We start from the raw sequence: 27,902 nt of genomic DNA, 5'->3' as shown, positions 1-27,902 counted from the left end.
AATCCCGAATTACGATCAAAGACAACTTGAATAAAAACACGCTGTCAAACAGCAGGCGCACGAGCAACATTTACTGGGTGGCCAATAAAAACTCACTTTTGTGTCAACGATTCTGCGATATGTTTTGTATCAAATACAGTTGACCGTTTCAGATTCTCCCACCACTTGAACATGATCTATATGAATCGTGTTAGATTATTCTTGACCGCACAGTAGGCTGTGTGTCAGTGGGACTTTCGACCAGTTTTATGCATCTGTTTGTTAGTGGAAAGAAGGAGTTAAAACAAATACCACTGCTGTGTAATATCCCCCACCCCTTACAAAATCAACTCCACGCCCCCACATTCAAAGCCGCCTCTCTCCCCGGGAGAGGAAAGCTCTTTTTCGGTCAGATGGCGCGCTGCAGTCCGCCCCCGGGTCTCTCTCACCCACACACCCAGCAACAAGCCTGTCATTAACAATGCGAACCGCCGAGGGAGGACAGCAGCCAGCAAACACAGGCAACCACGGAGAAAGAAAGTAACAGCAGTAACTCACACGAGAAGAAAAACTCCGAGCAGCACCGTCTCAAAATACAAACCCAGGGACACAGGAGGCGTGCGAGCTCACGCAGGAAACTTCAAACAAGTCCAAATAAGTACATGGACAAAGGGTTAAAAGAAATCCATCTTTTTCTTCGGATAGTTTGAGCGGACCGAGGCGGTGTGACGACGTCCTGCTCCTCTCTCGTGAGGTGAAGCTGGCGGCTGTGATACCACCCGTCTGCGCGAGCGAGCGCCCACCTGCATCTCGAGCACAGAAGAAAGCAACGAGCCTGCCGGATCTGAGCGAGGTAGGGCGAGAGACTATGTGTCTATTTATCTGCTTATTATGTATTTATATTTAAGATATGTTTTCAGTAGTCTTCTGGAACGAGATGGTTTGTTTTTTTATTTGATTAAATACGGAAGTAAGTTCGTTTCGATTTGTTAATGCAACACTAAAATCGGACATTTAAAAATACAATATATATATATATATATATATATATATATATATATATATATATATAAATAATGTTGCCACCGTCAGTAACGCATGCATGGCAAACCGTGGTGGTAAATTATATTTGAACACTTAAAAATCTATTATATTATTGATAATACTTTTAAATTGACAATGGTACATCGTTTTTGCAAGAACATTAACCCTGTGTGTTAATCATGTCGCCCGTTAGCACCAGGGCACACTGCACCGTGTCCTCTCAGTCCTGTCCTTACGGGTTTTTTAGTTCAGCTGCAGCAGTTCCAGCAGCAGTACTGAGTACTGTTCAGCAGTGTCCGGGTCCCGTACCGTGCTAGCCGATTGGGCGCCTTAAGCGCCAATATTTTGGCATGGTAAGCGCGGTAGTTTTTATGAGAAGACATTATATTTGATTACCGGTATAAATACTTAAAAAAATAAGCAGTTAAATTCGTGTACCAGTCGATATTATTTCCTCGTGTGAACTCATAAACACCTCCTTTTTCATAAATAAACTTGTCCTTAGCGAGGGCTGAGAATGAGTTTTGTGCCACTGCCAGCCAGCTTAGCCCGTCTCATTCTGTGACTACATTTGTGTTTCAGGATCGCTTTCATCGAATCACTACAATACTACAAAATTCTAAGTTCTGGTTAAAAAGTAAACTTAAATCCCCCTGAATCGCTGCTCCTTGAACCGGAGCCCGGAGCGTTTGCGTACTCTGCGTCTGCAGCGCTGCCGCTGTCCTGTTCAGTGCAGTGGGACCCCGGTTCGGGTTACTTTCTTATGCACTTTGGAAATGGAAGGCAAACCCAGCCATAGCAGCCTCTCCGATATGTGCCCATATCAGACATGATGATGTATAATTAGACATTTTATAACCAAATTGATGTAATTGGCAGTCAAACATAAATAAATAGATTAAGTGTAAAATCCACTATTTCCTGCATTCTGAGAAACTAATTACAGCTGAAAAAGACTGTAGATGATGGATTACTGTGAGCTATAAACTGCTGCATCCACACTATAAATCCCTGCATGGTGGTTTATTTGGTAAGACTAAAACGTCTAAAATTAAATGACAAAAAATTCCATTGGCAGTCTTCTCAGTGAAGACATTGAGAGTCTTCTAGTCGAAACATGTGTCATTGAGTCTTTGCTTTGAGCTTGTCTGGAGAATTCTAACTGCACTAGCAGACCTCCTTGTTCTACTCAACCATGTTACAGTGTGACCTCTACATTCATATAGAGTGCGTTGGTGCTTGCAGAGTTGAGAGGTCACCGTTGTCACAGGATTTAAATGGAATGAAGTGTGTTGAGTGTTAGGCAGTGTTCATCTGTCTGTACCTGTCAGTGTCTAAAGGAAAAGGAGGAGAACTCGATATCAGAGAACAGAACCCTCACAAGGATGCAAAACATGGTGGTGAAAAGCACAGACACAATTAAGACATTTCAAGCGACTGACTTAGTGATTTCACTTGTGAGACTGATGAGACAATAATGTTACTTTCCTTTACAGTGAAAACAAGCACTGTGGCTAATGCCTAAAACCAAAAAGCGCTTCAGTAGTACAAGTCAGTCCTATATGCAAACGCACTTTTCATATCGTCTTGCTAGAAAATGGTGTCGGAGGAGGGAGAGTGAGTTCCATAGCTGTCAGTCAGCAGACACAGCTAGTGGACTAATCGCACTGCACAAACAAACCTGTACAAATAGAGCACAAGACACTATGGAATACATTATTGTTTTCTAAAAAAAACCATCCAAGCAGTTTTAAAATATAGTGCACAAACAGAACAGTGTTACAAACCAGTGCGTTCACAAAGACAGCACCAGTATTGCCAAATACAGGATCTGCAAACCAGTGTCTTCACAAAGAGCACCAGCATTACCAAATACAGGATCTGCAAACCAGTGTGTTCACAAAGACAGCACCAGCATTACCAAATACAGGATCTGCAAACCAGTGTGTTCACAAAGAGCACCAGCATTACCAAATACACGATCTGCAAACCAGTGTGTTCACAAAGACAGCACCAGCATTACCAAATGCACGATCTGCAAACCAGTGTGTTCACAAAGACAGCACCAGCATTACCAAATACAGGATCTGCAAACCAGTGTGTTCACAAAGACAGCACCAGCATTACCAAATACAGGATCTGCAAACCAGTGTGTTCACAAAGACAGCACCAGCATTACCAAATACACGATCTGCAAACCAGTGTGTTCACAAAGAGCACCAGCATTACCAAATACAGGATCTGCAAACCAGTGTCTTCACAAGAGCACCAGCATTACCAAATACAGGATCTGCAAACCAGTGTGTTCACAAAGACAGCACCAGCATTACCAAATACACGATCTGCAAACCAGTGTGTTCACAAAGAGCACCAGCATTACCAAATACAGGATCTGCAAACCAGTGTCTTCACAAGAGCACCAGCATTACCAAATACAGGATCTGCAAACCAGTGTGTTCACAAAGACAGCACCAGCATTACCAAATACACGATCTGCAAACCAGTGTGTTCACAAAGACAGCACCAGCATTACCAAATACAGGATCTATTCTTGTTTTCAAAGTGGTGACTAGTCGACTATTTTTGTGTTGACTATGGGACTGCTTAAGAACACAAGAAAGTTTACAAACGAGGGGAGGCCATTCGGCCCATCTTGCTCATTTGGTTGTTAGTAGCTTATTAATCCCAGAATCTCATCAAACAGCTTCTTGAAGGATCCCAGGGTGTCAGCTTCAACAGCACTACTGGGGAGTTGTTTCCAGACTCCCACAATTCTCTGTGTAAAAAAAATAAAAAAATAAAAAGTGTCTTTTAGAATTTTGAATGCTTGAATCAGATCGCCGCGTATTCTTCTTTGTTCAAGACTGAATAGATTCAGTTATTTTAGCCTGTGTGCATATGACATGCCTTTTAAACCCGGGATAATTCTGGTCACACTTCTTTGCACTCTTTCTAGAGCAGCAGTATCCTTTTTGTAGCGAGATGACAGAACTGGACACAATATTCTAGATGAGATTTTACTAATGCATTGTAGAGTTTTAACATTACTTCCCTTGATTTAAATTCAACACTTTTCACTACATATCCAAGCATTTTGTTGGACTTTTTTATAGCTTCCCCACATTGTCTAGATGAAGACATTTCTGAGCCAACATAAACTCCTTTAATTTTAGTATCTCCCATATGGTATTTATAATGCACATTTTTATTGCCTGCATGCAATACTTTACACTTTTCTCTATTAAATGTCATTTGCCATGTGTCTGCCCAGTTCTGAATGCTGTCTAGATCATTTAGAATGACCTTTGCTGCTGCAACAGTGTTTGCCACTCCTTCTATTTTTGTGTCGTCTGCAAATTTAACATGTTTTCTTACTATACCAGAATCTAAATCATTAATGTAGATTAGGAATAGCAGAGGACCTAATACTGATCCCTGTGGTACACCACTGGTTACCTCGCTCCATTTTGAGGTTTCTCCTCTAATCAGTACTTTCTGTTTTCTACATGTTAACCACTCCCTAATCCATGTGCATGCATTTCCTTGAATCCCTACTGCGTTCAGTTTGAGAATTCATCTTTTATGCAGGACTTTGTCAAAAGCTTTGTGGAAATCTAAATAAACCATGTCATATGCTTTGCAATTATCCATTGTTGATGTTGATGTATTAAACCATTCTGGCCATTTTTAGATTTTGATTTGTCTACTTTTTGGGATGTAATTGTTTTGCGCCTCTAGTACTACATTTTTGAAAAACAGCCATCCTTTTTCTGTGGATGTTTTCCCTATTTTACTCCAATCTACTTTTGTTAGTCTCAGTTTCATGCCTTCATAGTTTGCTTTTCTAAAATTGTAAACCTTAGCTTTAGTCGTTACTTTTTGGGTTTTAAAAAATATTTAAAATGAGACCATGTTGTGGTCTGAGTTTGCCAATGGCTCTCTGACCTCTGTTTTAGTTATTCTGTCTTCATTATTTGAAAAGACTAAATCAAGGCATGCCTCCCCTCTAGTCGGTGCCTTGACAAATTGCGTTAGGAAGCAGTCATTTGTCATTTCTACCATTTCAATTTAGTCTGTCGTGCTCCCTACCCGGTTTTCCCATTTTATACAGGAGAAGTTGAAATCCCCCATTAGTATGGCTTCTCCTTTTCTACACGCATTTTGAATGTCACTGTATAACAGATTATTTTGCTCTGCGTCTGAATTTGGCGGTCTATAGCATGCCCCTATTATGCCCTTTCGAAGTTTTGTCCATTATTCTGACCCATATTTTCTTATAGATTTAACACCTGGGCTTCAAGGCTATTTCTTATGTATAGCGCAACCCCCTCAGCCTCTTCTGACCTGCCTGTCTTTCCTATACAGTGTGTAATATTATATTCGTCTCCATCGCTCTGATAGCCAAGTTTCTTTTTTTGCCAAAGTGCAATGCACACAGGAACGTGAAGGAAAGAAGGTACAACTTAAGTGTGCAAGTACTGTCGAGTTACTATACATATTGTGACAGAAAAAAACACCCAAGCATTTTGGAAAGTAACCGAAAACAATAATTTCATACAGTACATAAAAAGCAAAAGCCCTGAAAAAAATATTTGCATAAAACTCAAAAATAGCTAAAAATAAGCACCAAAAAATAAAATGAATAAACACGGAAACAGTGTTATAATGAGTGTGGTCTGTTACACTGAACGTGGTCTGTTACACTAAGTGTGGTTTGTCTGTGTTTGCAGGTTGAGGGGTCTGCCATGTCCCTGCCACGAACCCTTGGTGAACTCCAACTATACCGCGTTCTACAGCGAGCCAACCTGCTGGCCTACTACGACACCTTCATCCAGCAGGGCGGCGACGACGTGCAGCAGCTGTGTGAGGCGGGCGAGGAGGAGTTCTTGGAGATCATGGCGCTTGTCGGCATGGCAACCAAGCCCCTGCACGTCCGTCGGCTGCAGAAGGCCCTGCGTGAGTGGGCGACCAACCCCAGCCTTTTCAACCAAACCCTGAACAACGTCCCAGTCAACAGCATCCCTCTCTTCAAGATCTCCGACACCACTGGGGGGCGCAAATCTCTGAGCAACGGACATGCGTCGAACTCCCCTGGAGAGCAGGAGAGGTCTGGCCTCACTCCCCAGCGTAGCTCGAGCCCAAAGAGCCCATCCTCCCAGACCTCCGAGCTCTCCCGGGACAAACTGCAGCTCTCTCCGTTCGGCCGCCACACCCCGGAGCCTGATGGGAACAGCCAGGATGAAGAGCAGCCGAGCCCGCCGCCCACCCCCCCTGCCACCTCCTCTCCAGTCCCGGGGGGGCGGCTGGAGCCCGAAGCTGCCCGTGCCGTGACTGAAAGCGTGGATCGGCTCATGAAGACCATGCCCTGCGCTGAGCCCAGCGAGGTCAAAGCCCTGCTGAAGCTCAACAAGAAGCTGGCGAAGACGGTGGGGCACATCTTCAACATGGAGAACAGCGACCCGGCTAAAGAGGAGGAAATCCGGAAGTACAGCCTGATCTACGGGCGCTTCGACTCCAAGAGGAGGGAGGGCAAGCAGCTCAGCGCCCACGAGGTACAGCACAGGCACAGCTAGCTGCACTGGCAGCACAACACTGGGCTGGGTCTACACCTGGTAACAGTGTTTTAACATGTCAAGTCATTCAATTAAGTTGCATTGTGCTGCTTTTCTAACACTTAGTCATAATTTCATCTCACAAAGTGTGCGGTAAGACTGTGATAAAACTGTATGTATTTCTAGTTATTTAAGACTGAACTATCACTAAATTATGCACATTTTTTATTTGTGGTCTGTTTTATAGTTTCTAGTTCCTTAGCATTAGCCAAGGCCCATATTTTATTAACTAAACTTTTTTTAAATCTGGTCCAGTGGTTCAGTATAACTTCCCAAGGCAAATATTGGACTATATGTAAAAGTGCAATTGTTATTTTTTTTCTAGTTACAAAACTAGTAACATAATTTAAATGAAAAACAATGACATTAAAGGGATGCTTAATGTAATCTACATTTAATGTCAATTTAAGATCGTATTCTGTTTGTGGTTTTCATATGGATCTTCTGGAGTGAGATGGGAAGCATTAAGGTGTTGCACAGGCTTGAGTGCCCAAGCTGCAAATTCATGAATTAAAGCCGTTTCAAAAAGAGAAATTCAAATATATTACTGGGTAAATGCCAGGATAGCAACTTTGTTTTCTAACAGATTATCATATTGTTTGTCCTCTTTGTGTTTTCAGCTGACGATCAATGAAGCAGCTGCGCAGTTCTGTATCCGTGACAACGCCCTTCTGCTGCGCAGAGTGGAGCTGTTCTCATTGGCCAGGCAGGTGGCTCGGGAGTGTGCCTATACCTCCACGCTGAGGGGTTCCAGGTGAGCCAGCACACAGTGCTTAGCAAGCGTTTACGACTGCAATATACACTATATATGGGCTTTTCATCTTGACATTTTCTATTGATCTACGCGATCGATCAATCGGATTTGATCACATCTGTTAGTTAGTGATATATAAAATTGCACTGAAAGACAATTACAAGTAATCACTTTTAGTGACGCAATCTGACATTTTCTTTTGAGCTGTACAGGCCGTTTGCGTTTCCTTCAGCCAAATACCCCGTCTAAAAGAAAATAATTAAAAATACGCCAAGCGCGAATATATTCCTGTCAATTCCCAGCTCACTACAACCTAGACTACTGGATTTACAAGATCCATTTTGGATTCGTAAGCTTTCAAGTTTCGGACTAACGAAGGTAACTTACTGAGTGCTATTTTATTATCGTTAGCTGAAGAGAAAGCAAGATATACAGTAGCTGTTAAATTTCTGATACCGTTTGAAAGAAACACGTTGATTAAAAAGAAAAATCTGCTTACTTGCGACAAGATGATAGGATAAACTTGTAGTTCTGCTGTGAAAGGAAAGCACAGATGTTGCAAGTAGCAGTCTTTTCTCTTCATTCTGAGATATTGTGAAATATTGGGTGTACCTTCCAGTAAATACCCTCCGCAATTTATTTTTTGCACACCAGTTTTTATACCGCACTCAGGTACACAAGATTAATCAATCCATTTTTTTTATTGATCAAAGCCCACAGGTGTGATTAAATGATTAATCTTTAATCATTTAATCACAAACACGAAACAGCAGGACTTGCTTTTATAATACAGATTATAAAAAAAATAAGTTGTCATTTCTGCGATTAAGTTATTTAGAACTTAATATGACCTGTAATGTAAATAGACACAAGAACGGTCAATATTCTTTCTTTCCTCAACTCGTTTCTTTACTACTGAAAGAGAGACTCGTCGAACCTGCATCTTGGTCTGCAGGTGTGTATGGCTTTGTGCAGGGGCACGCTGTACTGCCATCTACTGCCCAGTAGGGTATCACCGGTCTTAAGGAATATAAGAGCAGATTACTTTGGCAGAGTACCATATATTAAATATTCTATTACAAATGTTTTCTAGTATAGACAGATATTTCTATACTCTTGCTTTGAGAATGGAGCCCTAAGTGCTTGCCTATTTGTATTTACAGAACAAAAAAAATCATACTTCTGTTTATATATAACCGCCTCTTTCTCTGACGACTCAAACGGAAGTCATTACTTTCATTTCCTGAGATGGATAAATTGTCAGGAAAAGAGAAGTAATCTCTTCCATTTTCTAGACATCCTGAAATAAATGATCTTGATCACAAGATGGTGGAGTGGTTTTCTCGAGATCACGAAATGGCGGAATGGTTTTAAGAACATAACATAAGAAAGTTTACAACGAGAGGAGGCCATTCAGCCCATCTTGCTCATTTGGTTGTTATTATTATTATTATTATTATTATTATTATTATTATTATTTATTTCTTGGCAGACACCCTTATCCAGGGCGACTTACAATTGTTACAAGATATCACATTATTTTTACATACAATTACCCATTTATACAGTTGGGTTTTTACTGGAGCAATCTAGGTAAAGGAGCTTGCTCAACAGTACAGCAGCAGTGTCCTCCAACTAGGATTGAACCCATGACCCTCCAGTCAAGAGTCCAGAGCCCTAACCACTACTCCACATTGATCCCAGAATCTCATCACGAGGTGGGGGAATGGTTTTCTCGAGACCACGAGATAAATGATCTTGTGATCTCTTTTTCACGATGGCCTGTCCTGGCTGTGCGACGCCGTCGGCCTTAGCTGGGGATTCCACAGGAGCGTCGACTCTGGCTAGGGGATAGGGAGGCAGCTCGTCTCACTACAGCGGACCCTGCTGGCCTTTCTCCTCCAGGGGGCGGTAGCTCATCTCTGCTGTGGAGCTCCTGGGTGTAAAGAGGCGATTGGCTTGGGGCTCGGAGGATGCACACTGACCTTCAGTTCTCCTGAACTGTGTGGAGAATTACTGTACTGTCTAAATTGTGGAGAAAACGGGGTGAAAAATAAATTAAAAATTTAAAAAAAACAGTCAAATGGCCAGCCTGTATAGAAATAGATGAAAAGGCAGAGATATTTCGCAGTAAAAAAAAACAAACATTTTCTATCAAAACAAATTTTCTGGCTTTTTAAAATGTGTTCTTTTATAGCAGCATAACTTACCTTATTGATATGAGAGTCTCCTAGCATCCTTTTGTGCAAGACCCACTCAGCTAACATACAAAGACTGCACAAGACAGCGCTCTTTAATAAGAGTGAGTCCTGCAACATAAGATACATAATGGGGAGTGCTGTGACTTGAGTTGCTTCTATAAACTCACCCATTATTAACAGAATCCAGCTCTCATCAAGGAACTGCCTCGGGCCATCATTAAACATGCCTGCTATTGTTCCAGTACTTGATATCGTGTCTGTGCTTGTAATGGAGAAGAATAACATAGAGGCACACCCACACACAAACACTCAAATTAAATTCTGTTTTAATGATTATTGGGTTTTCCAAAGAAAAAATTATGCAATAACAATAATTGAATCCGTTGCCATAACACTGCCAATAGGGTGTACCCTTATAAAGGTTCCCCTAGTGAATGTAAAGTGTAATAAAACACAGCGATGTAAAGCATAGGTGAGCCTTGTGAAGTACATGTTGGTGTGGTAAATGCATAGTGTAAACATGGAAAAACTGCAAATTTACAGTGGTAAACTTTATAAGGCACACAGAATGCACATGCTTGTTGCAACTTGATGCAAAGTGGCAGATCACTAGATTTGTGCCAGCTCTTATTTCTATGAAGACTCTAGCTGATCTAGTAACATATTGCTGTGACTGGCAACTAGAACTGAAGAGCAGCTCCTGAACTCACCTTAAGCAAAAAAAAAGAAGACAGTATCGGGGTACCAGTATTTAAAAGAAGACAGTATCGGGGTACCAGTATTTAAAAGAAGACAGTATCGGGGTACCAGTATTTAAAAGAAGACAGTATCGGGGTACCAGTATTTAAAAGAAGACAGTATCGGGGTACCAGTATTTAAAAGAAGACAGTATTTGGGTAAAAGTGAAAGTAATTGTAACTAACAAAACAGTTTCATACATTTTCTCCACCATGCACATCAATTAATTATAGTAGGGCTTTAACTTTTCTGTCAGGAAACTCTGTTCAACGAATGAAAATAACAAGCACAACAATAAACTAGCTGACTGCAAGAATGAAGTGCAATTAGGATCAGCGATGAGCAATTTATGTAATTTGTCACGTTTGAAATAAAAATAAGTGAAACAGAATCGGGCTCTGTCACTTTTTGTGACTTTTTTGTAATTAACAGATTTTTCTAAGTTTTAATTAGGAAACAGAATCGTTTCAAAAAAGTTGAAAGGGACGTTGTGATCAAAAATAAACTGGACATTTCAAGCCTTAATTATACAGGTCTCAATATGTACCGTTTTGAAAGAATTTAGCAGTATAACAGTGTATCTGGTTCTACACTAGGTTATAAACCTGTGTTTACAAGTCATGCTTTTAGACTGTTTTGCACTTCCTGGGTCACCTGCAGGGTGAAATTGTCCCTACTCCTTCATTGGCTGTCAATAACCAATCAGCTGCTTCCCATTTTGGCCCGCATGCTTTCAGCCAGTAACATGACCCAGAAGACACTACTGGGATGACCAAGGAAGTAAAACAGTAACAGACTTCCTTGAAAGCAAACTGGGAATTCCTTGAACCCAGTGTAGTAGCAGATGATTTCTAGAACTTGTGTTTGTTTGCAAACTGCACATTGGAGCCCTGTGTAGCTAATGAGAGTGCAACATGAGGGAGAGGGATGGGATTATTGGGTTTGCTACATTCACAGCACTTTAAGGGGACAGTGAATTATTGTAAATTGTACCTGACTGCCTTGACTCCATGCCAAAGCAATGCATCCACACTACACTAACCCTCTTTATTGTGTGTGTTCTGTCTAGACTGAATCCTGATGATATCAACGGGCCAGCTCTTAAGAAGATAAAACAAGAGGTAGCTATTTGCTTGGTTTTGTTTTGATGTGGGGATAGGGCAAGACATTGTTTCACAAAGATTGCTTTCAATGTCACATACTTGTTTTTTGACTACCCTCTTCCATTTGCATGACGTTGCAATGGCTCTGTTACTGCGCTTTCCTTTGTAAGTCTGTGTTGAGGGGACTTCATCTCACTTCAGAGAGTTTTCATTGCCTGCCATAGACATGTGTAACATAGATTAGATCAGCCAAAATATCTTTATAAAACGACTGAAAAATGTCTTCAAAAGTACATTTGTCCTTGAATGTATTAAGTTCCGAAGGCATTTGAAAGTGTGTAGGAGTGCCAATGATAAACCTGCTCAGTAAGTGATCAGTGCTGAAGTGTGTGTGTGTGTGCTGTAGGTGACTGTGTCGGAGTGCGTCTCCTCCTCGCGTGATCTCGTGGGTGGCCAGCAGGGCACGCCGGAGAGCTCCGCCCCGGGGTTCCACCACGCCACTGATGAGGACAGTCTGTCTGGGGAGAGTCTTGACGGTCACACACAGGGTAAGAATAAACGGAAACATGTTTGCATTAAAGTGTGACTCTTGTACATTTGTAATCACACATCATACGTGGGCAATCCATTTCTCAACATTTACTCCCCTAGCAAACGTTCCTGAGTAAAAATTGAAAAGTAATTCCCTTGTTCATTTACCTATGATGTGTGAATTCTAAAATATAAAAGCTATCAGGAATATGAAAAAAATGTATCACATCAAAGGGAGTTCTGAAACTACAGCAAAAGTTATTTTTTGAATACAGAACGATTGCCCATTCTGCATAATTGCTGGAGTCTTGAAAGGATCTCAGAATGACATGACTTACTGTTCACTGGTTTGAAGTGTGAGTCATAAAATGCCTTGCCTGAATGCTGTGTTATTCTCAAATGTTACTCAAATATTATTCTTTAGTCCTTCATAATCAACCATTTCAAGAAAGACAAATGAATGTACCAGTCCAGCAATGCGTTTACTAGAATTTAAATCAACACTATTTGGTGCGGTCAACAGTTTATAAAACAGGAGTACTGGGGAGCTGTTTCATCGAGCTCTGTTGTGCTGTGTGTGTGTAGGTTTGGGGTCCCGCTCCAGTCTTTCCTTGTCCCCCTGCCCCCCCACTGACCCTACACCGACCCCCACCTGGAGCCGACACCTCATGCAGCAGACCTTGATGGACGAGGGCCTCCGATTGGCCCGGCTAGTGTCACATGATCGCGTTGGCAAGCTCTGTCTGCGCGCAACGGGGAGCGTCCAACCGACAGGTCAGTGGGGGAATTGAATATAGATGAGTGATTCATGACTGTATGAGGACTTTAAAAACTAACAGGGCCCAGAGCACTTCGGAAGAGTTCTGCTTGGTGCGATGGCAGCGTTTCTTAAAAGAATACATCTTTACAGTATCGCTATCGGAGAACTGGGTCCCTAAATGGCTTACCCTGTCATGTGCAGGATGAGTCATACAGTCATGTTCCTGGCTGTGCCACGTTGACAGTCTTTGGTACCATCGGAAGCATTAGCTCAGGGTTAGGGAGGCAGAATCAGCATGGGCTGTTCCTCATCACTGCACTATACCCTCCCTCTTCAGGGCTGGCCTTTGTCCTCCAGGGAGCAGCAGCTCATCCAGTTTTGAGCTCCTGGGTGTAAAGAGGCGATGGCTTGGGGATTGGAGGATGCCCACTGAAACTTCAGTTCTCGTGAGCTGTTGTGGGGAGTTGCTGCGGAGAGGGATCGTAATTGGGCAGAAAAACAGTGGTACAATAACGGGGCTACATTTGTTAAAACCCTACAACTAGCGCCAAGCAATTTTCTTTTATATCAAACAGAAGAGCTATTTATTGATTTGCAATGGGGCAAGTCTGAAAGCCATAGCTCTTTAACTGTATCCATCCAGCAGGGGGGTTTATAGAACCACTTGTAAACATTGCTACAGTGAGAAGAAACATCCTACTGCAGTGGCATCCTACTGCAGATTTGCCACTGTTCATTGAAACAGACACTTGTTTTTTGCTAATTTTATTCAATTACTATAGTTGTATTCCTTTCAGAACATGTGGCATGAAAAGCAGTTCTCATGGCTTCAGTGTGAGATGAGTGAATGGTTACTGCAGAGATATTTACATGTGCTCAACACAACACACATTTTCATTAAATGACAGTAGCTGTTGTTTACTTCATGTTACAGTCCGCTTTCGCCCAGATAAAATGAGAAAGTAGTGGTGGGGACCAACCCAGACCTATCTTCACTGTAATATACGAGTCTGCAGCGCTTCCCCTCCTCTAGGGAACGTGGATTTCCTATTGGCCCGGTGTTGATGGCTGAAGTGTAATACTGGCTCCAGGGATCAGCCTATTTGCAGCCTCCCTAGCACCTCCCTGATGCCTCAGCATGGCAATCTTCTGGAATGGGCTGAGTGGTGCACTTCGCTGGGGTCATCAAGTGGGCACCTCCTGTCTTCGATGATTGGTTGACGAGCCCGCGACACCTCAGACAGGCTCGACAGTGAAGCTGGCTTCCCAGCACCTCCCTCCGCCCCCCACCGAACCCAGCCCAGTGTGCTTACCTTAGCCATCCATTCCTTTTCATTGATGTTACCTTCATCCATCACCTCTCTTTTGAGATCCCTGATTGGCCTCTCCTCCTGAACCAGAGCCAGTTGCTTCTTCTCTCTGGCTCCTCGGATACAGCCTTTACTGTACACTGCAATTCCTGTCCACGGAATACAGTTTGCCTGAGAAGCTGTGTCATGGAGTGCGCAACAAATCCCTGACAACCCGCCTCTACTGGGTAAACCCAGACTCTCCACCTACGCGGCTAACTCAGCATACTGAAGTTTCTTCCTCTTGTACGCCTCATCCACGGAATCCTCCCATGACACTGTTAGCTCCACCAGGAGAACAAGGTGTGCTGAGACGGACCACAAGACGATGTCAGGTCGAAGGGTAGTTGTAACGATATTGGGTGAGAAAATAAGGCGCTGGCCAACATCTGCCTGCATTGTCCACCTTGACACACCTCATCCTCTCCTCCTGCTTTTGCACTTCAGTAACTACCAACTTCCTCCATTTCAGCAGGGCAGCTTTGTGCCTCTCGGATGAGCTGAACTGAGAGCAAGGCCTCTTCCCTGTTGCCCCATGATATCACTAATACAAGGGCAGCCTTTGCATCTTCCACCTCCTCCTTTGCTGCTCACTTTCTCCCAGTTCTCACTACGGGTACTGCCTCCCTCACACACTCATCCTGCGATTCCATCAGTGTCATTTCCAGCCCAACCTGAGCACACTTGAATTCCTCAGTTAGAGCTGAGATTGGCAGCTGCTGTTTTCCTTTACCACATAATGCTAACCTGCTAAAGCATCATGGAACTCCGAGCCATTTCCTCATGTGTAATCAAGGCTTCCAGTCTCTGTACTGTTGACCGGGAAACCTCATTCACAGTAAGCGGCCACAGCAACCTTGGAAGAAGACCCAACTGAAAGCACCAGACTTTAAGCTTGCCTGGTAGTGCACTACTGTCAATCCTCTTCAGCCCTTACACTGCCTGCTGTCTCACCTCTCGCACTTGGACTGTCCTTTACAAGTCGTCAAGGAGTAGCAGAGATCCCAATCAGCAAATCATATACAAAATACATTTTAGTATAAAATAAGTCAGGAATATATTTATTCTTCATTGTTACTGTTCATATTAAAACATGTGTGCTTCATTGATACACAGTGTATTTTCCTGCTAGTGTTGGTTTAGATTGATTCATGTATTACATCTGCTAGGCAGGAGAAACAGCAACAATAAAATAAGCATGCCCCTTGTGTATTTTTAATATCAGTCAATTAGTAATTCGATGATTGCTTCTATCAAGCCTGAAGGTTTCAGAGTAAGCTGTAATGAAAGAATGTAAAACTCTGGAATTAAACTGTATTATTTATTTCTTTGCAAAAGCCCTTACTACACTGCAAGAAACTTTACCAGACTATGAACACAATGAACCACTTGATACCCACGTAATGTATCTGAAAACTACAGCTAATGATAGTCTTATGTGACAAAATATATTTCTGTAACAGTGTGCAGTTACAGTTCATACATAATTAATGCAACAAAACCAGCTAGCGGCCACATTATCACAATAACACACCATTTCAAACTTCTGTGTCCTTACGGCAGGGTACAAATTATTAAAATATTTTAATGAAAGTGAAACATTTACCAATATTGGGGGGGGGGGGCATATAAAGTAAAACAATTTCAATGAACTGCCTCTCGGTCTCCTGACTGAGAAAGAAACGGTATCCTACATGAGGAGGAGATACAGAGAGTATAACAAGAAACTGTATCCTACATGAGGAGGAGATACAGAGAGTATAACAAGAAACTGTATCCTACATGAGGAGGAGATACAGAGAGTATTACAAGAAACTGCATCCTACATGAGGAGGAGATACAGAGAGTATAACAAGAAACTGTATCCTACATGAGGAGGAGATACAGAGAGTATAACAAGAAACTGCATCCTACATGAGGAGGAGATACAGAGAGTATTACAAGAAACTGCATCCTACATGAGGAGATACAGAGAGTATTACAAGAAACTATCCTACATGAGGAGATACAGAGAGTATTACAAGAAACTGTATCCTACATGAGGAGGAGATGCAGAGAGTATAACAAGAAACTGCATCCTACATGAGGAGGAGATACAGAGAGTATAACAAGAAACTGCATCCTACATGAGGAGGAGATACAGAGAGTATTACAAGAAACTGTATCCTACATGAGGAAGAGATACAGAGAGTATAACAAGAAACTGTATCCTACATGAGGAGGAGATACAAAGAGTATAACAAGAAACTGCATCCTACATGAGGAGGAGATACAGAGAGTATTACAAGAAACTGCATCCTACATGAGGAGATACAGAGAGTATTACAAGAAACTGCATCCTACATGAGGAGATACAGAGAGTATTACAAGAAACTGTATCCTACATGAGGAGGAGATACAGAGAGTATTACAAGAAACTGTATCCTACATGAGGAGGAGATACAGAGAGTATAACAAGAAACTGTATCCTACATGAGGAGGAGATACAAAGAGTATAACAAGAAACTGCATCCTACATGAGGAGGAGATACAGAGAGTATAACAAGAAACTGTATCCTACATGAGGAGGAGATACAGAGAGTATAACAAGAAACTGCATCCTACATGAGGAGGAGATACAGAGAGTATTACAAGAAACTGTATCCTACATGAGGAGGAGATACAGAGAGTATTACAAGAAACTGTATCCTACATGAGGAGGAGATACAGAGAGTATAACAAGAAACTGCATCCTACATGAGGAGGAGATACAGAGAGTATTACAAGAAACTGCATCCTACATGAGGAGGAGATACAGAGAGTATAACAAGAAACTGTATCCTACATGAGGAGGAGATACAGAGAGTATAGCAAGAAACTGTATCCTACATGAGGAGGAGATACAGAGAGTATAGCAAGAAACTGCATCCTACATGAGGAGGAGATACAGAGAGTATTACAAGAAACTGCATCCTACATGAGGAGATACAGAGAGTATTACAAGAAACTGCATCCTACATGAGGAGATACAGAGAGTATTACAAGAAACTGTATCCTACATGAGGAGGAGATACAGAGAGTATTACAAGAAACTGTATCCTACATGAGGAGGAGATACAGAGAGTATAACAAGAAACTGTATCCTACATGAGGAGGAGATACAAAGAGTATAACAAGAAACTGTATCCTACATGAGGAGGAGATACAGAGAGTATAACAAGAAACTGTATCCTACATGAGGAGGAGATACAGAGAGTATAACAAGAAACTGCATCCTACATGAGGAGGAGATACAGAGAGTATTACAAGAAACTGTATCCTACATGAGGAGGAGATGCAGAGAGTATAACAAGAAACTGCATCCTACATGAGGAGGAGATACAGAGAGTATTACAAGAAACTGCATCCTACATGAGGAGGAGATACAGAGAGTATAACAAGAAACTGTATCCTACATGAGGAGGAGATACAGAGAGTATAGCAAGAAACTGTATCCTACATGAGGAGGAGATACAGAGAGTATAGCAAGAAACTGCATCCTACATGAGGAGGAGATACAGAGAGTATAGCAAGAAACTGCATCCTACATGAGGAGGAGATACAGAGAGTATAACAAGAAACTGCATCCTACATGAGGAGGAGATACAGAGAGTATAACAAGAAACTGCATCCTACATGAGGAGGAGATACAGAGAGTATAACTAGAAACTGCATCCTACATGAGGAGGAGATGCAGAGAGTATAGCAAGAAACTGCATCCTACATGAGGAGGAGATACAGAGAGTATAGCAAGAAACTGTATCCTACATGAGGAGGAGATACAGAGAGTATAACAAGAAACTGTATCCTACATGAGGAGGAGATACAGAGAGTATTACAAGAAACTGTATCCTACATGAGGAGGAGATACAGAGAGTATAACAAGAAACTGTATCCTACATGAGGAGGAGATACAGAGAGTATTACAAGAAACTGCATCCTACATGAGGAGGAGATACAGAGAGTATAACAAGAAACTGTATCCTACATGAGGAGGAGATACAGAGAGTATAACAAGAAACTGCATCCTACATGAGGAGGAGATACAGAGAGTATTACAAGAAACTGCATCCTACATGAGGAGGAGATACAGAGAGTATTACAAGAAACTGTATCCTACATGAGGAGGAGATACAGAGAGTATTACAAGAAACTGCATCCTACATGAGGAGGAGATGCAGAGAGTATAACAAGAAACTGTATCCTACATGAGGAGGAGATGCAGAGAGTATTACAAGAAACTGCATCCTACATGAGGAGGAGATACAGAGAGTATAACAAGAAACTGTATCCTACATGAGGAGGAGATACAGAGAGTATAACAAGAAACTGTATCCTACATGAGGAGGAGATGCAGAGAGTATAACAAGAAACTGTATCCTACATGAGGAGGAGATACAGAGAGTATAACAAGAAACTGTATCCTACATGAGGAGGAGATGCAGAGAGTATAACAAGAAACTGTATCCTACATGAGGAGGAGATACAGAGAGTATAACAAGAAACTGTATCCTACATGAGGAGGAGATACAGAGAGTATAACAAGAAACTGTATCCTACATGAGGAGGAGATACAGAGAGTATAACAAGAAACTGTATCCTACATGAGGAGGAGATACAGAGAGTATAACAAGAAACTGTATCCTACATGAGGAGGAGATGCAGAGAGTATAACAAGAAACTGTATCCTACATGAGGAGGAGATACAGAGAGTATAACAAGAAACTGTATCCTACATGAGGAGGAGATGCAGAGAGTATAACAAGAAACTGTATCCTACATGAGGAGGAGATACAGAGAGTATAACAAGAAACTGTATCCTACATGAGGAGGAGATACAGAGAGTATAACAAGAAACTGTATCCTACATGAGGAGGAGATACAGAGAGTATAACAAGAAACTGTATCCTACATGAGGAGGAGATACAGAGAGTATAACAAGAAACTGTATCCTACATGAGGAGGAGATACAGAGAGTATTACAAGAAACTGTATCCTACATGAGGAGGAGATACAGAGAGTATAACAAGAAACTGTATCCTACATGAGGAGGAGATACAGAGAGTATAACAAGAAACTGCATCCTACATGAGGAGGAGATACAGAGAGTATTACAAGAAACTGCATCCTACATGAGGAGGAGATACAGAGAGTATTACAAGAAACTGTATCCTACATGAGGAGGAGATACAGAGAGTATTACAAGAAACTGCATCCTACATGAGGAGGAGATGCAGAGAGTATAACAAGAAACTGCATCCTACATGAGGAGGAGATGCAGAGAGTATAACAAGAAACTGCATCCTACATGAGGAGGAGATGCAGAGAGTATTACAAGAAACTGCATCCTACATGAGGAGGAGATACAGAGAGTATAACAAGAAACTGTATCCTACATGAGGAGGAGATACAGAGAGTATAACAAGAAACTGTATCCTACATGAGGAGGAGATGCAGAGAGTATAACAAGAAACTGTATCCTACATGAGGAGGAGATACAGAGAGTATAACAAGAAACTGTATCCTACATGAGGAGGAGATACAGAGAGTATAACAAGAAACTGTATCCTACATGAGGAGGAGATACAGAGAGTATTACAAGAAACTGTATCCTACATGAGGAGGAGATACAGAGAGTATAACAAGAAACTGTATCCTACATGAGGAGGAGATACAGAGAGTATAACAAGAAACTGTATCCTACATGAGGAGGAGATGCAGAGAGTATAACAAGAAACTGTATCCTACATGAGGAGGAGATACAGAGAGTATAACAAGAAACTGTATCCTACATGAGGAGGAGATACAGAGAGTATAACAAGAAACTGTATCCTACATGAGGAGGAGATACAGAGAGTATAACAAGAAACTGTATCCTACATGAGGAGGAGATACAGAGAGTATAACAAGAAACTGTATCCTACATGAGGAGGAGATGCAGAGAGTATAACAAGAAACTGTATCCTACATGAGGAGGAGATACAGAGAGTATAACAAGAAACTGTATCCTACATGAGGAGGAGATACAGAGAGTATAACAAGAAACTGTATCCTACATGAGGAGGAGATACAGAGAGTATAACAAGAAACTGTATCCTACATGAGGAGGAGATACAGAGAGTATAACAAGAAACTGTATCCTACATGAGGAGGAGATACAGAGAGTATAACAAGAAACTGTATCCTACATGAGGAGGAGATACAGAGAGTATTACAAGAAACTGTATCCTACATGAGGAGGAGATACAGAGAGTATAACAAGAAACTGTATCCTACATGAGGAGGAGATACAGAGAGTATAACAAGAAACTGTATCCTACATGAGGAGGAGATGCAGAGAGTATAACAAGAAACTATCCTACATGAGGAGGAGATACAGAGAGTATAACAAGAAACTGTATCCTACATGAGGAGGAGATACAGAGAGTATTACAAGAAACTGTATCCTACATGAGGAGGAGATACAGAGAGTATAACAAGAAACTGTATCCTACATGAGGAGGAGATACAGAGAGTATTACAAGAAACTGCATCCTACATGAGGAGGAGATACAGAGAGTATAACAAGAAACTGTATCCTACATGAGGAGGAGATACAGAGAGTATAACAAGAAACTGCATCCTACATGAGGAGGAGATACAGAGAGTATTACAAGAAACTGCATCCTACATGAGGAGGAGATACAGAGAGTATTACAAGAAACTGTATCCTACATGAGGAGGAGATACAGAGAGTATTACAAGAAACTGCATCCTACATGAGGAGGAGATGCAGAGAGTATAACAAGAAACTGTATCCTACATGAGGAGGAGATGCAGAGAGTATTACAAGAAACTGCATCCTACATGAGGAGGAGATACAGAGAGTATAACAAGAAACTGTATCCTACATGAGGAGGAGATACAGAGAGTATAACAAGAAACTGTATCCTACATGAGGAGGAGATGCAGAGAGTATAACAAGAAACTGTATCCTACATGAGGAGGAGATACAGAGAGTATAACAAGAAACTGTATCCTACATGAGGAGGAGATACAGAGAGTATAACAAGAAACTGTATCCTACATGAGGAGGAGATACAGAGAGTATTACAAGAAACTGTATCCTACATGAGGAGGAGATACAGAGAGTATAACAAGAAACTGTATCCTACATGAGGAGGAGATACAGAGAGTATAACAAGAAACTGTATCCTACATGAGGAGGAGATGCAGAGAGTATAACAAGAAACTGTATCCTACATGAGGAGGAGATACAGAGAGTATAACAAGAAACTGTATCCTACATGAGGAGGAGATACAGAGAGTATAACAAGAAACTGTATCCTACATGAGGAGGAGATACAGAGAGTATAACAAGAAACTGTATCCTACATGAGGAGGAGATACAGAGAGTATAACAAGAAACTGTATCCTACATGAGGAGGAGATACAGAGAGTATTACAAGAAACTGTATCCTACATGAGGAGGAGATACAGAGAGTATAACAAGAAACTGTATCCTACATGAGGAGGAGATACAGAGAGTATAACAAGAAACTGTATCCTACATGAGGAGGAGATGCAGAGAGTATAACAAGAAACTATCCTACATGAGGAGGAGATACAGAGAGTATAACAAGAAACTGTATCCTACATGAGGAGGAGATACAGAGAGTATTAAGAGATGAAACTTGAATACATTTTATATAAATATTGTGGGGGGAAATACATTAAAGCACTAAAACAACTTAGCTGAGCTCCCTCTTTGTAGTCTGAGGACGACGTTAATCTCTGAGGTGAAAGACGTTAGGAGAGAGCGTCTCTCTCTCTCTCTCTCTCTCTCTCTCTCTCTCTCGGGCTGGTGCACATGTTTGGATTTATAAACTGATGAATGTTGTGCCAACGCTGGCCCGGGGTTAGTTTGCCAACACTAATAACTCATTTAAAATCGCCTCCGTATCTGTTGTGTGTTTTTGTTTTTATTATGTTAGTGTCAGGTGATGTGTGATATTGTTTTCTGTATGTATATTTAGCGATCCATTCGATTGTAAAGGTTGAAGTGTCTGCCTTGTGCTTACAAAACTATGGTCTCCTTGATTGCGCTGATGTTGGGTCACATGACTGGATGGCTGGCTGAACATCTGCTCCCCGACTGTGATGGTTAACCAACCATCCGGTCACAGACAAACGTATATAGAGAACTCCAGAAACATGTGAAATACAAGCGTTTACTGAACATTAGACACTAATTAACGTGACAAGGACCAAAATACACAATTTCTGGTTGTTTATCTAACAATCTTTATTAAAAAAAACAAAAGCACAAAAGCAAATGTTTGTTCATGACTAAAGTTTGTATTGAACTAATTAAAACATATATTCAGTGATTGAAAACCATTCCACGGAAATTAAGCTACATTATAAAGTCAATAGCCAGAAAAAGAGGTAATTATTTCCAACATCTGTTGAAGATCGTTTTGGCAACACAACAGATAATCAAGACAAAGGAGTTGGATTCACGTTTGAGAAAAGCACTCGTACAAACTAAACTGCAACAAAGGAAATGACTACAGAGCAGTATCAAAGAAATACAGAATATCAAAATCCACAATCAGAGCAATGATCAAGAAGTAGCGCCTTTCATGCTAAAAGTAGCTCAAAGTGCTTTACATAGAAAATACATTTAAAATACAGAGAAAATAAACGTGTATACTAAAGGAGAGAATTTAAAAAAGAATTAGCACAAAAGTGATAAAAAAACAATGTAATACAAGCTAAAAGAAAACATGCATTTTAACCATTAGAGGCAGCAGAAACCAAACACATTAAAAGTACATTCGATTTTAAAAGGCTAAGTTGTAAAAATGTATCAAGTCTTGTTTTAAAAATTTAAAAAGTGGACGATCAAAGAACATGACGAGTACAGCAGGTAGAAGAATTGTCCGAGCAGCTAAAATATATTCAAGATTAACAGCATCAGGCAAAATAGTGCATGAAAGAAAGACAGCTGAACACAGAAGAGCTGTGTGCACGCAGACCTCCATGAAATTTGCCAAGAAATATGAACAGGAATCTGAAGCATTCTTCAACAAAATTCTCCGGTCCAATGAGACTAAAATATAACTTTTTCTCAAAGGCTGATTGGCAGACAGTATCTTCCAACACAACAATGACCCAAAGCATACGGCTAAGTCAACTCTGGAATTCTTGATGAAAAACAAGATAAAAGTTCTGGAATGGCCTTCACAATCATCAGATCTCAATCCAATAGAAATGCTTTGGACTGATCTGAATAAATACGTAGCTAAGCATTGTGTATCCAGCTGTCTGAGCTGAAGGAAATATGCAAGACAGAATGAGCCCAGATTTCACCAGGATGTAACAAGCTGGGTAAGAATTATTATAAACGTCTGAAATTCATAATAAAAGTAAAAGGAGGACACACGAGATACTAAAGCAAGGAGGCCAGTACTGTTGTCATGAACGAATACTTGAAGGTCTTTACAGTTGCAAGATGTTTCCTGTTCATTTTAGAACTATAATTGATGTATGAAGAAACAATATGGTAATGCTGATTTGGAGCAAATAGCTGGACGCACTGATGGATTACAGCTAGACCATCGGAGTGCATTTGAACTACAGTGATCAGAAAGAAGCAATGACTTTTCATCAGTATTCGAGTCTGTAGAACAGGAAACCCCCGTAGTGGGGGCTGTGAGTGTGTGAGGGGGGTGGGAATGGAGTGGGGGCTGTGTGATGGGGTGAGTGGAGTGGGGTTGTGAGTGTGAGGGGGTGAGAATGGAGTGGGGTTGTGAGTGTGAGGGGGTGAGAATAGACTGCCATTGCACAGCAAGGTGAAAATGCAATGTTTAGGTGGGCAGGGGCTGCTTGTTCTTTTCTTATCGGTTCTTTTTCTTATCTTACCAGTTGTTTAAACTGTAAAGCTACAGTCATAGAGATTGCCATCTTTATCAGTCACTGTCTGCATCTTTAGACACACTGCCTGGAGGTGCCAATGAAGCTTGCAAACCAGAACACCTGCTTACAAGACAGGCATTGTGTTATCTTTGTCCCGTTGTCAGTATCACCTTGTTATTTTTTTAAAAAGATTGCCGACTCTTTTGAAATTTGTAATCACACATCAAGGGTCATAAATCAGCTGGGCAATACATTTCTCAACATTTATTCAGGAGCGTTTGCCAGGAGAAGAAAACACTCTTCTAAGGATCGCAGTGTTTCCAGATCACACTCCCTCCTGTAACATGCTGAATTTCTGTTCCCACAATACACCACTCACTTCAACCACCAGCATTGTTGCAGGATGGAGTGTGATCGGGATACACTGCGATGTTTAGAAGAAAAATGATCTTTCTCCTGGTGAACAAGTAAAAGTTGAAAAAGTAATTCTCTAGTTGATTTACCTATGATGTGTGAATAAATATATCAAAATAATTGGGAATATGTTAAAAAAAAATATATATATATTCAGAGAATGACTTTCCTTTGATCAAGCTCTGCATCTGCTTAGCAATTCAAAATTTGGAAAAATGTGTCCAGCAGTCATTGGATCTGAATGAATGCTAGATTCCAAGATTCAGCAAATGAATTAACTTACAGCACTGAATACGAAACAGTTATTCGATACTAGATCTCTCAACACTTTGTATATTTAAATAAAATCCAGGAACAGCAGAGATTGATATATACGTAACTGAAAATTGAGTTGCATTTAACCTATGACATTCTAATGCAGGAAAATATGGACCATTAATCAATCATAATGAGGCTGAAATCATCCAACGATTCTCATCACTGTTCTCCAGTCCTATAGCTACCCCTATAAAGTCTGTAATATGGTGTTTAGCAACTAAAACAACTTCCGTTTGTGTTTCTTTGTAGAATATGAAGAGAAAGTAACAGACAGTTCTCGCCCGAGCAGGCGAAGCAGCAGCTGCAGCAGCAGAGAGGAGCAGGAGAGCGGCTGCAAATGAGAACGTCGTCCCCTTCAAATGAGAGCCTTCTACCCTTCAAATGAGAGCCTTCTACCCTTCACATGAGAACCTTCTACCCTTCAAATGAGAACCTTCTACCCTTCACATGAGAACCTTCTACTGTTCACATGAGAACCTTCTACCCTTCACATGAGAGCCTTCTACCCTTCAAATGAGAACCTTCTACCCTTCACATGAGAACCTTCTACCCTTCACATGAGAACGTTCTACCCTTCACATGAGAACCTTCTACCCTTCACAAGAGAACCTTCTACCCTTCTTCAAATGAGAACCTTCTACCCTTCAAATGAGAGCCTTCTACCCTTCACATGAGAACCTTCTACCCATCAAATGAGAGCCTTCTACCCTTCAAATGAGAACCTTCTACCCTTCACATGAGAACCTTCTACCCTTCACATGAGAACCTTCTACCCTTCACATGAGAACCTTCTATCCTTCACATGAGAGCCTTCTATCCTTCACATGAGAACCTCCTACCCTTCACATGAGAACCTTCTACCCTTCACATGAGAACCTTCTACCCTTCACATAGATCAGCAATAAGTTATTTTAAGCAGGAGAGCTGCCAAAACCTACTTAAGTAAAGTTTATTCAGGTCTGTGGGCTGTCCTGTCCTGCACTGCTGGTTTGGCTGATTCTGAACGGATTGACATTGAAACAATTGAATTATCCAAACAAACTGAGAACACAACCTAGTCTCAGTGCGGTTCAATTAAAACATACTCACGGGAGGTCAGTATGAGACACACAGGTACACAGGGGAGGGCAGGGTGAGTCACACAGGAACACGGGAGGGCAGGGTGAGTCACACAGGAACACGGGAGGGCAGGGTGAGTCGCACAGGAACACGGGAGGGCAGGGTGAGTCGCACAGGAACACGGGAGGGCAGGGTGAGTCGCACAGGAACACGGGAGGGTAGGGTGAGTCGCACAGGAACACGGGAGGGCAGGTTGAGTCACACAGGAAGACGGGAGGGCAGGGTGAGTCACACAGGAACACTAGCGCAGTGTGAGGAACACGGGAGGGCAGGGTGAGTCGCACAGGAACACGGGAGGGCAGGGTGAGTCACACAGGAACACGGGAGGGCAGGGTGAGTCGCACAGGAACACGGGAGGGTAGGGTGAGTCATACAGGAACACGGGAGGGCAGGGTGAGTCACACAGGAACACTAGCGCAGTGTGAGGAACACGGGAGGGCAGGGTGAGTCACACAGGAACACGGGAGGGCAGTGTGAGTCACACAGGAACACGGGGCGGGCAGTGTGAGTCACATAGGTACAGTCAGGGGAGTGCAGGTTCCTGGCTGTGGGCTTTGCAGGAATTCTACAGGGAGCAGTGACTAGCGCTAGGTTAGGGAGGCAAAACCAGCAGGGACTGTTTCTCTGCACCGCGGTACAGAGGACCCTACTCACCAGGCGGATGGTGAGCTCAAGCAGACACCTGGACATGCAGAGTCCTGCAGGGTTTTTGAGGTATCAGTAAATAATAACCTGATTAAAACCTGAAAGCAGACTGGGATTGAGCTGCCCAGTGTGAAAGGCCCTTCAAGGATTGTAACAGCAGCATTGTTATTTAGGTAGATTCTGGCTAAAGCTCTCATTCTTTATTTATTTACACAGTATATATTTTTTTGTAGTAAAATGATGCAATAGATTTACTGGTGTGCTGTTCATTTGAAAGCCTCAAGGTCAGCCCTGGAGCAGTCCGGATGGGTGCTTGCTATCTAGTTCATTGTGTTAGTGTAGGAGCAGTCCCTTCAGCTCATTCCTAGATATCACCTATTGTAAACAATGCTTGTGTTGGTTCAGGTCTTTTATTCGCAATCAGTGCAAATAACTCAGTGCAAGTAAAGTAAAACAAGTGTGTTTATGAAGTAGCAGCTTCACTTTACTGAAAGAGGATCAGTCGCACCAGTCAATCCTAGCCTCACCCGGTCCTCTTTCTGAAACACATGGAACACAGAAGCCATGCTAGACAGAAGCAGAAAACACCACACAATGGTCAAAAGCTCAACTAAAACACTGCTCTTGAGGCCATGGTAATTACACCAATCAGGAGACTGCAAACAGACACCCAGGGTAATTACACCAATCCGGAGACTGCAGACAGGTACCCAGGGTAATTACACCAATCAGGAGGCTGCAAACAGGCACCCAGGGTAATTACACCAATCAGGAGGCTGCAAACAGGCACCCAGGTTAATTACACCAATCAGGAGACTGCAAATAGGCACCCAGGGTAATTACACCAATCAGGAGACTGCAAACAGGCACCCAAGGTAATTACACCAATCAGGAGGCTACAAACAGGCACCAAGGGTAATTACACCAATCAGGAGACTGCAAACAGGCACCCTAGTTAAAGTGTTGTTTCTACAGGCCTCTGTGGGTCTCTCCTCTGTAGTGTTTAAAGAAGCACACGTTACACCTGGATTTCCATTCCTTTCCAGATCATACCACTTATCTCAGGTACGTTAGACACTTCTCCAGACCTAATAAACACAGTCACTAGTGCTGAAATTATACATACTAAAAGAAAATTCAATGACAAACGGCTAGTCTTTTGCTAGTCTAGTCAAGTTTTGTCATCCAATGCATGAAAGTTTCTTTGAGTTTATCCTACACAGCACCCCCTGGTGCCAGGGCTGACCTCTCCATACTCCTGCTTTCTAGACATTGATAGAGAACCTTACACTTGCTTTTATTATGTTGTACAGGAGATTATTTATTTTGTTATTTTCAAATAAATTTATTTTATTGTTTATATGTTGTGTATTGGTTATTCTGTAAATCGATAATGAGAGAGAGAATTCACAAACAG

General features: G+C 41.8%; 1 protein-coding gene across 3 annotated transcripts; it reads left to right on the top strand.

The window, feature by feature from the left end:
- Positions 1-331: 331 nt before the first annotated feature.
- On the top strand, positions 332-27,845 carry LOC131720895 (NGFI-A-binding protein 2-like). Of its 3 annotated transcripts, none has more exons than XM_059013308.1 (7): positions 332-832; positions 5,754-6,575; positions 7,256-7,389; positions 11,398-11,449; positions 11,838-11,979; positions 12,548-12,736; positions 25,011-27,845. In XM_059013308.1, exons 2-7 carry the CDS (start codon positions 5,769-5,771, stop codon positions 25,082-25,084), a joined length of 1,398 nt encoding a protein of 465 aa, XP_058869291.1. In that variant the 5' UTR covers positions 332-832; positions 5,754-5,768; the 3' UTR covers positions 25,085-27,845. The 3 variants fall into 3 exon arrangements, with proteins under 3 accessions (XP_058869291.1, XP_058869290.1, XP_058869292.1); XM_059013307.1 differs by having other exon boundaries at positions 24,971-27,845; XM_059013309.1 differs by lacking the exon at positions 12,548-12,736 and having other exon boundaries at positions 24,971-27,845.
- Positions 27,846-27,902: the final 57 nt, after the last annotated feature.

The sequence above is a fragment of the Acipenser ruthenus genome, chromosome 45, assembly GCF_902713425.1.
Source record: "Acipenser ruthenus chromosome 45, fAciRut3.2 maternal haplotype, whole genome shotgun sequence".
Lineage (NCBI taxonomy): Eukaryota > Metazoa > Chordata > Actinopteri > Acipenseriformes > Acipenseridae > Acipenser > Acipenser ruthenus.
This window is presented reverse-complemented; position numbering and strand designations above follow the sequence as displayed.

Bases quoted from the DNA above. Each gene is read 5' to 3' on its own strand.
- LOC131720895 (XM_059013307.1), top strand. From the start codon at position 5,769: ATGTCCCTGCCACGAACCCTTGGTGAACTCCAACTATACCGCGTTCTA. The intron at 11,980-12,547 runs GTAAGAATAAAC...GTGTGTGTGTAG, and splicing joins TCTTGACGGTCACACACAGG to GTTTGGGGTCCCGCTCCAGT. The intron at 12,737-24,970 runs GTCAGTGGGGGA...GTTTCTTTGTAG, and splicing joins GGGGAGCGTCCAACCGACAG to AATATGAAGAGAAAGTAACA.